This window comes from Orycteropus afer, unplaced genomic scaffold (assembly GCF_000298275.1).
Source record: "Orycteropus afer afer isolate SDZICR_OR568_19922 unplaced genomic scaffold, OryAfe1.0 scaffold00339, whole genome shotgun sequence".
Classification (NCBI taxonomy): Eukaryota; Metazoa; Chordata; class Mammalia; order Tubulidentata; family Orycteropodidae; genus Orycteropus; species Orycteropus afer.
The window spans coordinates 1,519,312-1,532,908 of NW_006921926.1; the positions used below are offsets into that span (position 1 = coordinate 1,519,312).

Genomic DNA, 13,597 nt, shown 5'->3' on the forward strand with positions numbered 1-13,597 from the left:
TTTACATATGTAATTCAGTGACATCAGTTCTTTTAATTATGTTGGGCAACCATCACCAATAGTGAAAGGTTTTATAAGAAATTCTGCATAAGCCTAATAATGTGGACAAGAAAACTAAATGGAATAACCATATTCTCTCAAAACGATTAAATAATTAGTTCAATTGGTGCACCCTGTCTACTCCAAGTAAGGTAGAATTTCTAACTACACATTTAGTTGAAAATGGTGTTAGTGCAGAAAAGGAATTGCTTTAAAAAGCACAAAATATATTAAAAATTATATAACTATGGAGATCATTAAATCACACAGAAACACAAAGCACAGATCTCATTGAATTTCACTAATAAAGGTTGCTTTATAAATATTTTTGTATTGTTGCCATTTTAAATTTTTGGAGTGTAATCACAGGAGATCGATGTTGTGACAACTATATGATTTATTTATTTGGGGGTGACCTGTTGCTTTTTCAGGAGCTCTGGTGGCACAGTGGTTAAAACTTTTGGCTGCTATCAAAAGGTAGGTGGTTCAAACCCACCAGCCACTCTGTGGGTGAATGTTAATGCAGTCTGCTTCCTCAAAAATTTACAGCTTTGGAAACCCTGCTGGGCAATTCTACTCTGTCCTATAAGGCCACTAAGTGTCACAATCAACCCAATGGCAGTGAGTTTTTGTGTGGTTTTGTTGTTGTTGTTGTTGTTGTTGTGGCTTTTTCAATCTTCCTCTTATGCATTCCAGCAAAGTCTACTGTTGTTATTGCTGGTTGCCCCCGAGTTGACTCCAGCTCATGGTGACCCCATGTGTGCAGAGTAGAATTGCTCCGTGGGGTTTTCTAGGCTGTGACCTTTAGGAAGCAGGTCACCAGACCTGTCTTCTGAAGCTCCTCTGAGTGGGTTCAAACCACCAACATTTCAGCTAGTTGTCAAATGTTAACTGTTTGTGCCACCCAGGGATCCACCAAAGTCTACCACCCACTTTTTATAAAGGCAATGCCATGGTCATTTCTTTTTCCTTTTCAACCTCAATTCCCTGTTACCAGTGGAAAGTATGGCTATGTTCTCCAGAGCCTTTTGAAGTTCTAGAGAATGAATGTTCTCCTCGGCATGTGATAAAATCTTGAGATAGAAGAAATGTTCTCTGTGATACTCCAACACTGTGCTGTCCTACATCAAAATATAGGGAATTATTTTGGCACTGCTCTTCTATATTAAGGAATATAATTTGTGAGAGTATCCATGCTCATTTGTGAGAACGTCACACTTCCTCATTTTCTGTACTACAATGCCTGTAATTTATCTTAGCATGTTATTTTTATTGTAATAAAAAATATTTCCTCTTCCCTTATAATATACAATAGGTATGGGCTTTTAATGCATACCTTAACTCTCATTTTTATTATAGTATCAATGTAGACCTGTTCTCTTATTTCCCTGTTCTTGTATAGAATAACTTCTAATCACATTATTTCTCTCACAACTTTACTCAGTGTAAGAAGAGGCAAGCATCTGACTTATTCATAAAAATATCTCTTGGGTGTCAAGCCTGAGCATTATTTATGTATGATTTTACAATAAATTGTTTTTAAAATTTTCTCTTTTATAATATAGTTGTTGTTGTTGTTCTTGTTGTTATTTGCCATCGAGTCAGCCCCGACTCATAGCGACCCCTCCTTGGGTTTCCGAGGCAGTATCACTATGGAAGTAGGAATGCCCAACCTTCCTTCCGAGGAGTGGCTGGTGGGTTTGAACCGCCAGCCTTCTGGTTAGGAGTCAAGTGCCTTAGGCACTATGCTACCAGAGCTCCTATAATATAGTTAGGACCTTATATTTTATTGGTTTTCTTCTTTGCAATGATGTGTGTAGACAGGATATATATTATTAGTTATTTTAAAGTGTAGTATAAAAGGCATTGTGAAATATTTGTTACTAAAAGGGAACATTGGATTCAATAGTGTAAGAACCACAGCACTACAAGTAAAATGCTCAACAAGACAGACATATGCCTACCCTAATGGAATTCTCATAAATGTTTTATAATGTCCAAAAGTGGTCAGAAGAAAGAAAGAACCGATTGTGCTGTAGCATGATGAGAATGACAATATAAAAGCAATATTCAACTGAGCCATGACTTGTAGCAGGAGACTAAGGAAGGCATAGGGGAGAAGAAGAGAAAAATAACAGGGATAACAGGGATCGGGTACATCAAGATAAATAGCAACAGCCATCCTTGGCTAGGGCTGTTTTATGTCTGAAACCCTGTTGATGCTAGATCTGCAAGATCACTAATATTAAAACTATTATCCCTGTAAAGATTGGCCTTAATAAAAAAAAAAAAAAACATTGGTTTTGTGTTATAAAAGACCCAGTCCAATGGATTTCTGAGCCACGCTGTCCTCAAAAAGGATTCACTTTCCTGTGCAGGCCATTGCATCAAAGCTTAGCTCATTCTCCTGCCATCCACCACAAAAACCAAAGCCACATGGAGGTGATGGGTAGAACTACACATAGGGAAGTCACAGTTAGCCAGAGGCCTCCCACTGCTATGTAGACACAGCAGAGTCTTGATAGTTGCTTGATGTTAAAACACAGGACAATTCACCAGAGAGAATAACAATCTTGGTTTATCAAGTCAGTAAAGTCCTCTTTAAACAAATTATTTCATCTTCTTCTGTTTCTCTATCCCTGTTCTTATTTAGACCTGTTAGCAAAAAGATAGCAAACAAACAAAAATATACATAGTTAAAATAGCATGGAGAGGCTATATGAAACAACAACAACCCCTATGTGAATGATAAAAATGAAGTGATAAGTGCCTACACCCATATTCAGTTTATGGGTGGTGGTGGTAGTGTGTGTCATAGAGTCAATTGCAATTCATAATGACTCTATGGGACAGAGTAGAACTGTCCCATAGGGTTTCCACGGCTGTAATCTTTACAGAAGCAGATTGTTACAGTTCACAGTACATTCTGTTTTTATTCAATGCATTCAGTAAGGAAATCTTTGCAAAAAAAATCAACAGTCATGTTGTGAATGTGTTCTGTTTTAATTGCACTCCATAGTGCTATAAACGCTTTGTTTTGTCTCCCAGTGGGATTTTTAAAACAGAAACAGAATTTTCTAATTGACTCACTAGAGACTTATAAGGATATAATGGAGATAATTTGCTCTCTTGTTTTGTCATTTGAAAGTAATTAAACAAGTGTTCACTATCAAGGGAGAGATCAAGACAAATTAGGTGACTTTTTCTATTATAATATTTTGGGGATTTTACCAGTAGAAGTGGTTGAAAAATTAATTTGCTAGGAAGTAGCTGAAGGGTAGCTTTTAAAGTTATCTTTGTTGCAGCTCTGTTAGGAAGTTCCATTTTCTGAAACTAGATATATAAAACAACTGAATATGTTTGCAATTATTCAATGAAGGGACACTTATTTAAATGCCTCTTATCCTTCCCTCAAAGTTCCCAGATATTTTAGAAAGATCATGTTTTAAGAGTTTAATTGTTTAGTTAACAAAGGATAGAAGGAAAATTCAACACACACTTTGTACCAGCAATATATTACTTACAAAGTTAAGACTTCAGTTAAGTTTATTGCCTGCATCTTATCATTTATATGTCACATAATGAATTAGTGACTTAGAAAATATTTTTGTGAAATTCTAATTAGATAAATATTGAAACTGTTTGTAAAGGTATAAAGTAGCATAGGGATATAAGCTTGCAATATTCAAATATGCTATGAAAATATGTAATGCAAGCTGCACATCTCCCAATTTCCCAACTAGAAAGTGAAGTGTGAAATCTCCCTAAAACTTGGTTTTGTTAATAAGAAACCAATTCATTTTCAGACTCTTGACTTATGAAGTTTTAGTGAGATCCAGGTTTACCATAATGAACTTGATTACTTGAGTAAAATAATTTAATATAAATGGAAAAACCGTATTCATTTGAAAGCAGAATCACAGACATAAAAAGAAAATCGTAATTTTTATTATCTCCAAATATATTTCATGTCATATTAGCTTGTGTTGCATATAACCTCATATTTTTATATATGAAAGTATATACTTTTATATACAAATACTTTTATATTTGGGAGCTCTGGTAGTGTAGTGCCTAAGGTACTTGACTGCTAACCAGAAGGCTGGTGGTTCAAACCCACCAGCTACTCCTAGGAAGGAAGATGGGGCAATCTACTTCCATAGTGATACTGCCTCAGAAACCCAAGGAGGGGTTGCCTATGAGTCAGGTCCGACTCGACGGCACATAACAACAACAACAACTTTTATATTTTAATCCTCAAACATCTTTTCAATCAGATGATATTATTTCTATCATACAAATTTTTAAAAAGTAAAAATTAAAAAGCAAGGGTCAGAGAAGTTAAGTGGTTTGCTTAGATTCACCAAGACTACAGCTCAGGCCTGGTCTTCAAGCCCAACATTGTACTAAAATATTTCAGCATGTGGAGCCTTACCTAGCAGCACTGGTGTCATTGAGGAGCTGGTTAGAAATAAAAATTCCTTGGCCTCCTCTGCAGACCAACCGAACCAGAAACTTTGGAGATGGAGCCCAGAAATCTATTTTTTAACAAGCCCATCAATGGATTGTGATAAACTCTAAAGTTTGAAAATCACTGACATAATTTCTTTTTCTCTAACTCACTGATTAAATCTCACTTATCACTAGTTTTGAAAAGGGGTTTAATTAATTTATGTAATAATGGCTAACCTTTATTGACAGCTTACTGTGTATCAGGTATTGTTTTATATTCTTTCCCTCTTTGAGTCATCATACAAAGCCTTGTGGGATTTGTATTATTACAGATCACTGAAGCATGGAAAGATTAGGTGATATCCCTAAGGCCATACAGCTAGTGCAGGAAAGAGGTAGTTTGCTTTAAGAACCCCAGTTCTTAACCATATTGTGCACCATACAACTTGTGAGTTTGTACATTCAGCAAACATTCCCCCAAGAGATGCTGCGTCGTGCAGTGGAAACTACGTCAACCTTTGGAGTTAGACAAACCTGGGGTTGGGTCCCAGCCAGTCACCTGATGAAAAGAAACCTTGGTTGTGGAGATGAGAGAACCAGGCAAATTGTTTCTGAAATCCAGATATAAGTTTGTGAACTAATAAGCACAAATATTTCCTAAAAATAGTCTTTCCTGAAATAATCTTCTCCCTTAAGCTTACATGAATCATGAAATACTTGGGGTGAGGAGGGAATGTGCTACAAAATTACTGTGTTATAAACATTTATGAATAAGGTAGCAAAATGTAAGGAATCTAAAGGGAAAATTTTTTCCATGCTATTTCTCCACTGGCAGTGAAATATTTTAATTTCATTGTTGCCAGGTGTTTCAATTCTATAGTCCTCGTGTTTTGAACAAACTGTTCAACCTAGGAGAGCAAAAACACAAATGCTTTGCAAAATTAGTTTCACTTATGTCAAAATACAGCGTGCACAAGGAAGGAGACTATCTTTAAGAGTCTCATACTGCTATCCTTGTTCCCCTTCTATCTCATCTATAGAGCCACCAAGTGATCCTTTAAAATACAAAAAAAGATTACTCCATTCTCCTACCTAAACCCTCCAGCTGGGGCTTATCATCACACTTGATCTACCATAACTATGATAGAATAAGGTCAAGAGGTTGGAAGAGAGAATCAAAAGCAATTTCATGGAGGGCTGTGGTAGTTAAGGTTGCATGTCAACTTGGCTGGGCCTGGTTGAGTGGCTGGGCAGCTGGTTGTAGTTATTCCCCTGGTGAGATTGGCAATTAACTCCATGGTGGAATCTACTGGAGCAGCTGAGTAGCTGCCTTAGAGAGGTGGTCTGCTTTCAGTATATAAGAAGCAGCTTTGAGGAAGTTTGCCAGCTTTTTGGCACACTTGAACTCTGCATGTAGCCAAGTCTTCATTCAGCAGCCTGCCATGCTCTGGCAATCTTGGGACTTTCAATGGATTTGAATTAATGGCCTGCCATGTGGTTTGGTAACATTAGGACTGTGCCTTTTACTTGTCAACCTTGGGCTTATCAGCCTTAGCAGCCAGCAGCTGAGTGAAGAAAAACCTCCAGCTTCAGTGGACTGGGAGTAGGAGGCAGAGCTGAAGCCCAAGGTCAAGGGGCTTTCACCCAGCCCCTAGAGCCTGGCACTTTGAACTCGGACTTAAAGCCTCCAAAATTTTAAGAATAAACTCCTGTTTGTTCATGCCATCCCATTTGTGGTATCTTCTGTTAGAGCAGTACTAGGTAACCAAACCAAGAGCCTTGTAGGTGATGATAAAGACTTTAGGCTTTAAGCATGATGGCTTTAAGTGTGGCTCTTTTCTTGCTCCTTTAACAAGTCAAGCCAGCTCTGGCCTCAGGGCCTTTGCACTTAATCTTCCCTTTTCTTCAGTAAGTTCCCAGCTATTCAAGTGGCTTACTCCCTAACTCCACTCTGACCTCTGCTCAAATATCACCTCCTCTGAGAAGCCTACCCTGACCACCTTTAAAATAAAAATCTCACTCTTGGTTACCATCTATCCCATTACTTCTTATTTTTGTTTGTTTGTTTTTATTCATCATACTCATCACTTGTCTCATGTTTTGTATTTTATTTTTTAATTATCTGTTGCTCTCTGAGGAACTTAAGCTTCCCAAGATCTGTGGCTCTGGTTCCCTGCTGTTTCCCTAACACCTAGAACAATGCCTGCTGATGATTATTGTTGTCATTGTTAGGTGCCATCAAGTCAGATGAAACACTGCCCCATTGTCACAATCATTTTTATGCTTGAGCTCATTGTCGCAGCCACTGTCAATCCATCTTGTTGAGGGTCTTCTTTTTCACTGACACTCTACTTCACCAAACGTAATATCCTTCTCCAGGGACTGGTCCCTTCTGCCAACATGAGCAAAGTATGAGAGACAAAGTCTCATCCTCACTTCTGAGGAGCATTCCAGCTGTACTTCTTCCAAGACAGCTTTCTTTCTTCTGGTCGTGATATATTCAATACTCTTCACCTATACCACACTTCAAATGTATCAGTTCTTCTTTGGTCATTTTGTTTGATAAATAATCAAAGCATTTATCAGTAGTTATTGTTAATTATTGTTAATTTTATTTAATGTTTTTCCTTGTCTATTTGTTTTCATGTGCAGTATGCTGCAAAATAATCAGCTAAGACAAGTACCCATGGAAGCACTACAGAATTTGCGAAACCTTCAGTCCCTGTAAGTATAGCTGAAATTACAAAATATATTTAGGATCAATTTGAGAGTGATCACTTACATGTCCAATTTACCATTTTCCTTGGTTGGGAGTCATACTTGAATAGGTTTTGAATGAGTGTTTCCAGTAGAGCAACAATTATTCACATTCTCATTAAACAGTATTTTCAAGAGTAACCAGTATTAGGGTGTGAGGTTTTCAGGGTAAAGACTTAATTACAACACCCACAGTCAAAAGTCTCTTATATAGCCTGGTATCTCAGGACAAAACATCTTCTCACAGAATCTGGTCCCCTGCAATTCTCAAGTTTATATCAGGAATAATGTTTGGCTTTTACCTAGAAAAAATTAATGTCACAATCTAAATATCTTAGCATCTTGCAGTTATTCTGTATTGAGATTATCTGAGCAACGTTGTCATCCAATTTTGCTAAGTGAAACAAAGACTTAATTTTTTAAGGTCTGTATAGATATCATAGGAGCTCTGGTAGCATAGTGCCTAAGGCACTTGACTGCTAACCAGAAGGCTGGCGGTTCAAACCCACCAGCCACTCCTCGGAAGGAAGGTTGGGCAATCCTACTTCCGTAGTGATACTGCCTCGGAAACCCAAGGAGGGGTCGCTATGAGTCGGGGCCGACTCAACGGCAAATAACAACAACAACAACATAGATATCATAAGGCATTTGGCTGCTAATCAGAAGGTCAGTGGTTCAAACCCACCAGCTGCTCTGCATAAGGAAGATGGGGTGATCTACTTCTGTAAAGATTTATAGCCTTAGAAACCCAGTGGGGGTTGCTGTGAGTCAGAATCAACTCAATGGCAGTGGGCTTTTGATATATATACAGGGGACCCTCAAATCAGCAAGCAAAAATCTACTGGTAGACCTTGAAGCCTAGGTCTAAAACCAAGAATTTCTCAATCATCACCTATGACATGTATGGGCAAATCTACTCATAAACAATACAATAGACACACTCACCTACATCAGATACATACCATGAGAAGGAGTACACATACCACATACCCTAACACACACATCACACAAACACACTACCACACACAAACACACCACACACACACACACACATCATCACACAGAAACAGACACCCCACAACCAAACACACAGAGATACCACATGCACGTCACTTACAAACACACCACAGATGTGCACAGATACCACACACACATACATAACACACATCACACACAGATAAGCATGCCACCACACACAAACAGACATACACACACCACACACAGACACACAAACATACCCAGAAGAGGTATCGGTGTTCCCTACTGTAAATCCACAACTGCTCCATCAGGACTTTCCACCCCCTACCACCTACAGATTGATTTAAAACCGCTGAATAAATAAAAATGAGTGTTTCCTCACAAAAAGGACACTCTCACCAGCTAGATATTTTGGAACTTGAATTGTCAAGCAAATGTTTACAGTGCTTACTTGGCAAGATTATGCCACAACTGCTGTCAGTAAATCTTCATCCCCTGAGAATGTGGTATAAATGTTTACACTAGATTGCGTGATTTCCAATATGCATATGCATAACATGTGCTCTAATTTTACTTACGTTGGAAAGCCTCATCTGTCAAACAAAATACTGATTTCTGGTATTATTGAACAAGAAGCAGATTAGTACATTTAAAAAAAAAAAATTAATATTACAAACTCAGAGTTAAAAAAAAAATCCATTGGTTAATAATTACATACAGTTTGCTGAATGCCTATTTACTGAGGTGACACCAGAGAAGGAGGAACATGAGATTTGGAGATTATACTTTCTTCCTTTGATCTTTTTTTTTTTTTAAATGAAAGAAAATCTGTGTTTGAGATCATCTTAAGCTTTTTACTCTAGTCAAACAAAGTAACTTCCTAGGCTTTCACCAGCCTATAGATAAACAGGCCACAAGGGCTCTTTGTGGCATGGGATAGGTCTGTTACATGTTCAGGAGCTTCTTAATGGCATGACAGCATTGCTCCTCCTTTGTTGCCCGAGCCTTTTCCTGAAGGAAAGAAGAAGCGTCCGGAGAAACAAAACAACCTCAAGCTGGGTTGTCTGTGTAAGGACACAGGGATACAGTGGCTGAACTGAAATTGAGATCATGGCAGTGGCCAGTAGGAACTTGAAACAGCTGTGAGGCAGGCAGAAGATAGAATGATAAGCGTTTGTAACCAAAAGCCACTATCAGCTGAAAGAAGATCACAAACAGAACACAAACAGCAGCGAACTCTTTGAGAAAAAGAAAACCATGAATCTTTTGTTCACTCGAACTGGGTGGTGCCTCTCTGATAAAGGTGTTCAGATTTAGTTTCTTATGGTCTAGATATTTACTGTTCACCAGGTGTCTCTTGCCTTTGGTCTCTGGTTCACAAAACAATTGCGTTTTGAAACATTATAAGCGTCTGTTCCCTGTGACAAGGCCAAGAATTAACTTTCTAGTACGACACTTACCATATCCAAACTGAGACATCTAGATAGAGACTCAGTCCCAGTGCACACTGGGCTGTATTGACTTGGTTAAGTAGTGTTTGTCAGGGGCCCCTTTGCCCAGCCCATGCAAGGTTTGTATCTCACCAGTGAGTGCTGCTGTGCCATTTTTCTCACTTTTATTTTTTCTGCTGTTTTAATATATGAATTCAGACTTGATGAAAAGCATTATAAGCATAGGCTTACCCAGTCACCACACAGACACTGCATTGTACCAACTGAAAGAGCCCTCTACCCTGAGATAGGAGCTCTGGTAATGTAGTGCCTAAGGCACTTGACTGCTAACCAGAAGGCTGGCCATTCAAACCACCAGCCACTCCTCGGAAGGAAGATGGGGCAATCTACTTCCATAGTGATATTGCCTCAGAAACCCAAGGAGGGGTCGCTATGAGTCGGGGCGACTCAATGGCACATAACAACAACACCCTGAGATACACAACCAGCCCTGTTGGAGGCTTAGGGTACAGAGTTTATTGATGTCCCAGATTTAAAGTGTTTAATGTCATTTCTCCTATTTCCATTTAAGCAGTTCTAAAAAAATTTAAGTTAAATGTCATGACAAACATGCATTCCTTATTCATTCTCTGTTCATTTTCCATGCCATGCTCTAGGCTTTGTGCTACTTCCAGATCAGTAAGAGTAACGATGAGGGTGGTGACTGTCTTATCCATGTAAACAACACCCAGGAGGCCTCCGTTAAGCAACACAACTGCCTGTATTAGACATTCACTCTCTAAGATGCCCTATATACTCTACAGGGGTTGTGTGCACATCTTCCCTACACTAGTCTGGCTTTGTAACTTCCAAGCAAGGCTTCTCAACTTGACTGCACAAGTGAATCATCTAGAGAATATTGATGCCTGGGCTGCACCCCAGACAAGTTAAAATCAGAATCTCTGAGGATGGGACCTAAGCATCAGTGTTTTCTACTTGGTTTAGTTATTTAGTTAAATGTTTCTTAAGGTAAAGATTAGAAAACACTGGTAACCTGCAGCATTCCTTAAGATCATCTGCAAACTGATATCCTTAACTCTTTTCATACCTGAGATGGCAACAAAATCCATACTTTGCATTCTAATTAATAATATACTTATAATATGAAATAAAAATCAGACACTGAGTGTTTGAGAATAGCTCACACCTGCCAATAAATTCTATAGGGGCAGATACAGTTAAGAGGCCACATACTATTATTACCCTGCTACTCAAAGTGTGGTCCCTGGCCTAGCAGCAACATTACTACCTAAAATATGCAGAATCTTACGCCTCACTTTGGATTGACTTAATAAAAATTTCCATCTTAAGAAAATCCTCAAGAGAAATTATTTATTTATTTTTTAATATTCTATTATACTAACAAAGTGATCTACAAAACAAAAATGATTGAGAACTGCTGAAGTAGAAAATTTGTACACTTTGATCCACTCATATAGACTTGGTTGGTTTCACTGAATAAAGTTTAAGAAAGTTGATGAGTTGAAACTGGTAACATTACTATAAGGAAGAAACAAATTGTACTTACAGTTCAAGGGATGCAATTTTCCACTTATTTCACATATATGATATTTTGTTTTATTCATAATGAAAACACATAGGTACACTTGTATTCTTTTAACTCTCTCCTAATGTTTACAAACTGTTGGGCTAAAGAATAAGAGGGCAGGTTCATGAGCCAAAGCCCAGCAGCCCACAGCCTGACCCTGTACAATATGTCCATTTGGCTTCTGATATGGTAATGACTGCCCAGATACCAATTGGATTTTTTGTAATGTAATCAAATATAACTTAATTTCCTCTCTGCTTTTTTGGAAGAGAATAGGAAATGTAATCAGAATTCACAGTGAGTTGTATTTCACCAAGAAACTTTTGGCATTATGTTCATTTGAGGACTAGGATCAGATTGCAGTGATTTCATGGCAACTCAAAACTTAACCTGTCCCATACCTCACACTTCTGTATAATGGTTAAGAAATTAATCTATGGAAAACCATTGCACTGCTTATTGATCATCACTAAGTTCAAGTACCTCATTGTCATTAGTGACGTTCAGATGATTAAAGTAAATTACATATTCATATTTGCCAGTGAACCAGGATATTTTTCAATACCTGATGGTTTTCATTCCAAGTCGGCACTTGTTCGTTATTGTTAGTTGCTGTTGAGTCAATTTTAACTTATGGCAAAGCTAATTGTGTAATATGCACAATCACAAACATAATTGGTTGGTGATGAAAGGAGAATTACACCCATAATTATTATCTCTATTCTCCAATTTAGGGGTCCCTGGGTGGCACAAACCATTAAGCGTTCTACTAATCAAAAGATTGGCAGCTCAAACCCACCCAGAGGGAGCTCAAAAGACAGGCCTAGCAACCTGCTTCCAAAAGGTCACAACCTTGAAAACCCTGTGGAGTGCAGTTGGACTGTGCAACATATATGGTCACCATGAGTCAAAATCGACTCAACGGCAACAATTCTTTTTTCTTTTTTTTTTTTTTTTTTATTCTTCAATTAGGTAATAGTTGTCTTCAGAGTACAAAATTATGTTTTAAAACCCAAGAAGAATGTATAAGTCCTGCCTGGAGTCTGACCTGTCCACGCATCTTACTGTGATATCAGCTTCAAGGCTATAGACAACACTCCTGAGCTCTGTGGAATGCTAATAACTTCACCCACACTCTCCATAGCAGGGTTTTGTTGGTAATAATCAAAAAAAGAGAGTGAGAAAGAAAAATCAATGATGAGGAAGAGGTAGGTCTCATAATGCAGGGCAGAAGTAGAACCAGCGCCATTTTCTCCTGTTAGTGTCCAGGAGCTTCTTGGGTTTCAGACCCAGGATGTAGAATGGGAAGGAAGTAACAGAAGACAAAGAGGTGTACGCATACAAAAAGAAAGGAAAGTGAGGTAACAAAGAGGATCAAGTTAAAGGATTAAAGGTTTTTTTGGTTTTTTTCTTAGGGTGGGGAGCCAGTGCTTTTAGTATTGGTGACATTCTTTCTTCCACTAAAACAGTCTTCAGAAAGAAAGAGAAGGCACAAGCTCACACAATAAAAATATACATGTGGGTCTCTTCAGGAGCTCTGGTGTTGTGGTTATAGCATTGGGCTGCTAAGCAAAAGTCAGCAGTTCAAACCCACCAGTCACTCTGCAGAAGAAGGGTGAGGCAGTCTGCCTCCGTAAAGATTTACAGATCTGGAAACCCTCTGGGACAGTTCTGCTCTGTCCTATAGGGTTGCTATGAGTCAGAATCTACTTGATGGCAGTGGGTTCAGTTTGGGGTTTCATTTTGGTTTTGTTTTTTACAAAAGTGCTAGCCTATTGGGTATGTTTTGAGATGGAGATGAACTTAGATGTTCTAGGGGACAAAGGTTTTGTCTATTGCAGTATTAAGAGTTCACTTCACGGAATCATATGTAAATCAGCACCCTGTGAATTCTTATGAGGAACACGGGTTTTGCTCTCCTCAATTTAAGCATTAGAGAGAAAATATTTTTAGAAGCAAAGCACTTTATGCACAATATTTACAACAAGAGAGAGTTAAAATTGGAGCACAGTCCTCAGCATTATATATGATATATTAAACAAAAAGAAGTGAATGTTTTATGCATGAAACTTGCATGAAAGATTCTTAATCAGATATCTGTCAATGTTATTTATCATACCACACAAAAGCCTGTCATATCAGATAGATAACTGTCTAAAAGAGAACATTGATGTTATGAAATGAGAAGTAAAATAATTTTTTTCAACTTTGTGATGTAAAATGAATATTGATTTTGGAAAGTAGGTTCAACTCTCTAGAGAAGCTACAGAGATGGCTCTGGAAAGGCATCTGGTAAGTGGGGCAGGTGTTCTCCCTTTCAAGACAGACGAGG

General features: G+C 38.2%; 1 protein-coding gene across 1 annotated transcript in view; it reads left to right on the forward strand.

Annotated features, from left to right (window-relative positions):
* Positions 1-13,597, forward strand: part of LGR5 (leucine rich repeat containing G protein-coupled receptor 5) — a 184,130-nt gene that overhangs the window by 110,404 nt on the left and 60,129 nt on the right. The window contains exon 4 of the mRNA XM_007952455.2: positions 7,144-7,215. Within this exon, the coding sequence (XP_007950646.1) occupies positions 7,144-7,215 (72 nt within the window). The remainder of the gene's footprint in view (positions 1-7,143; positions 7,216-13,597) is intronic.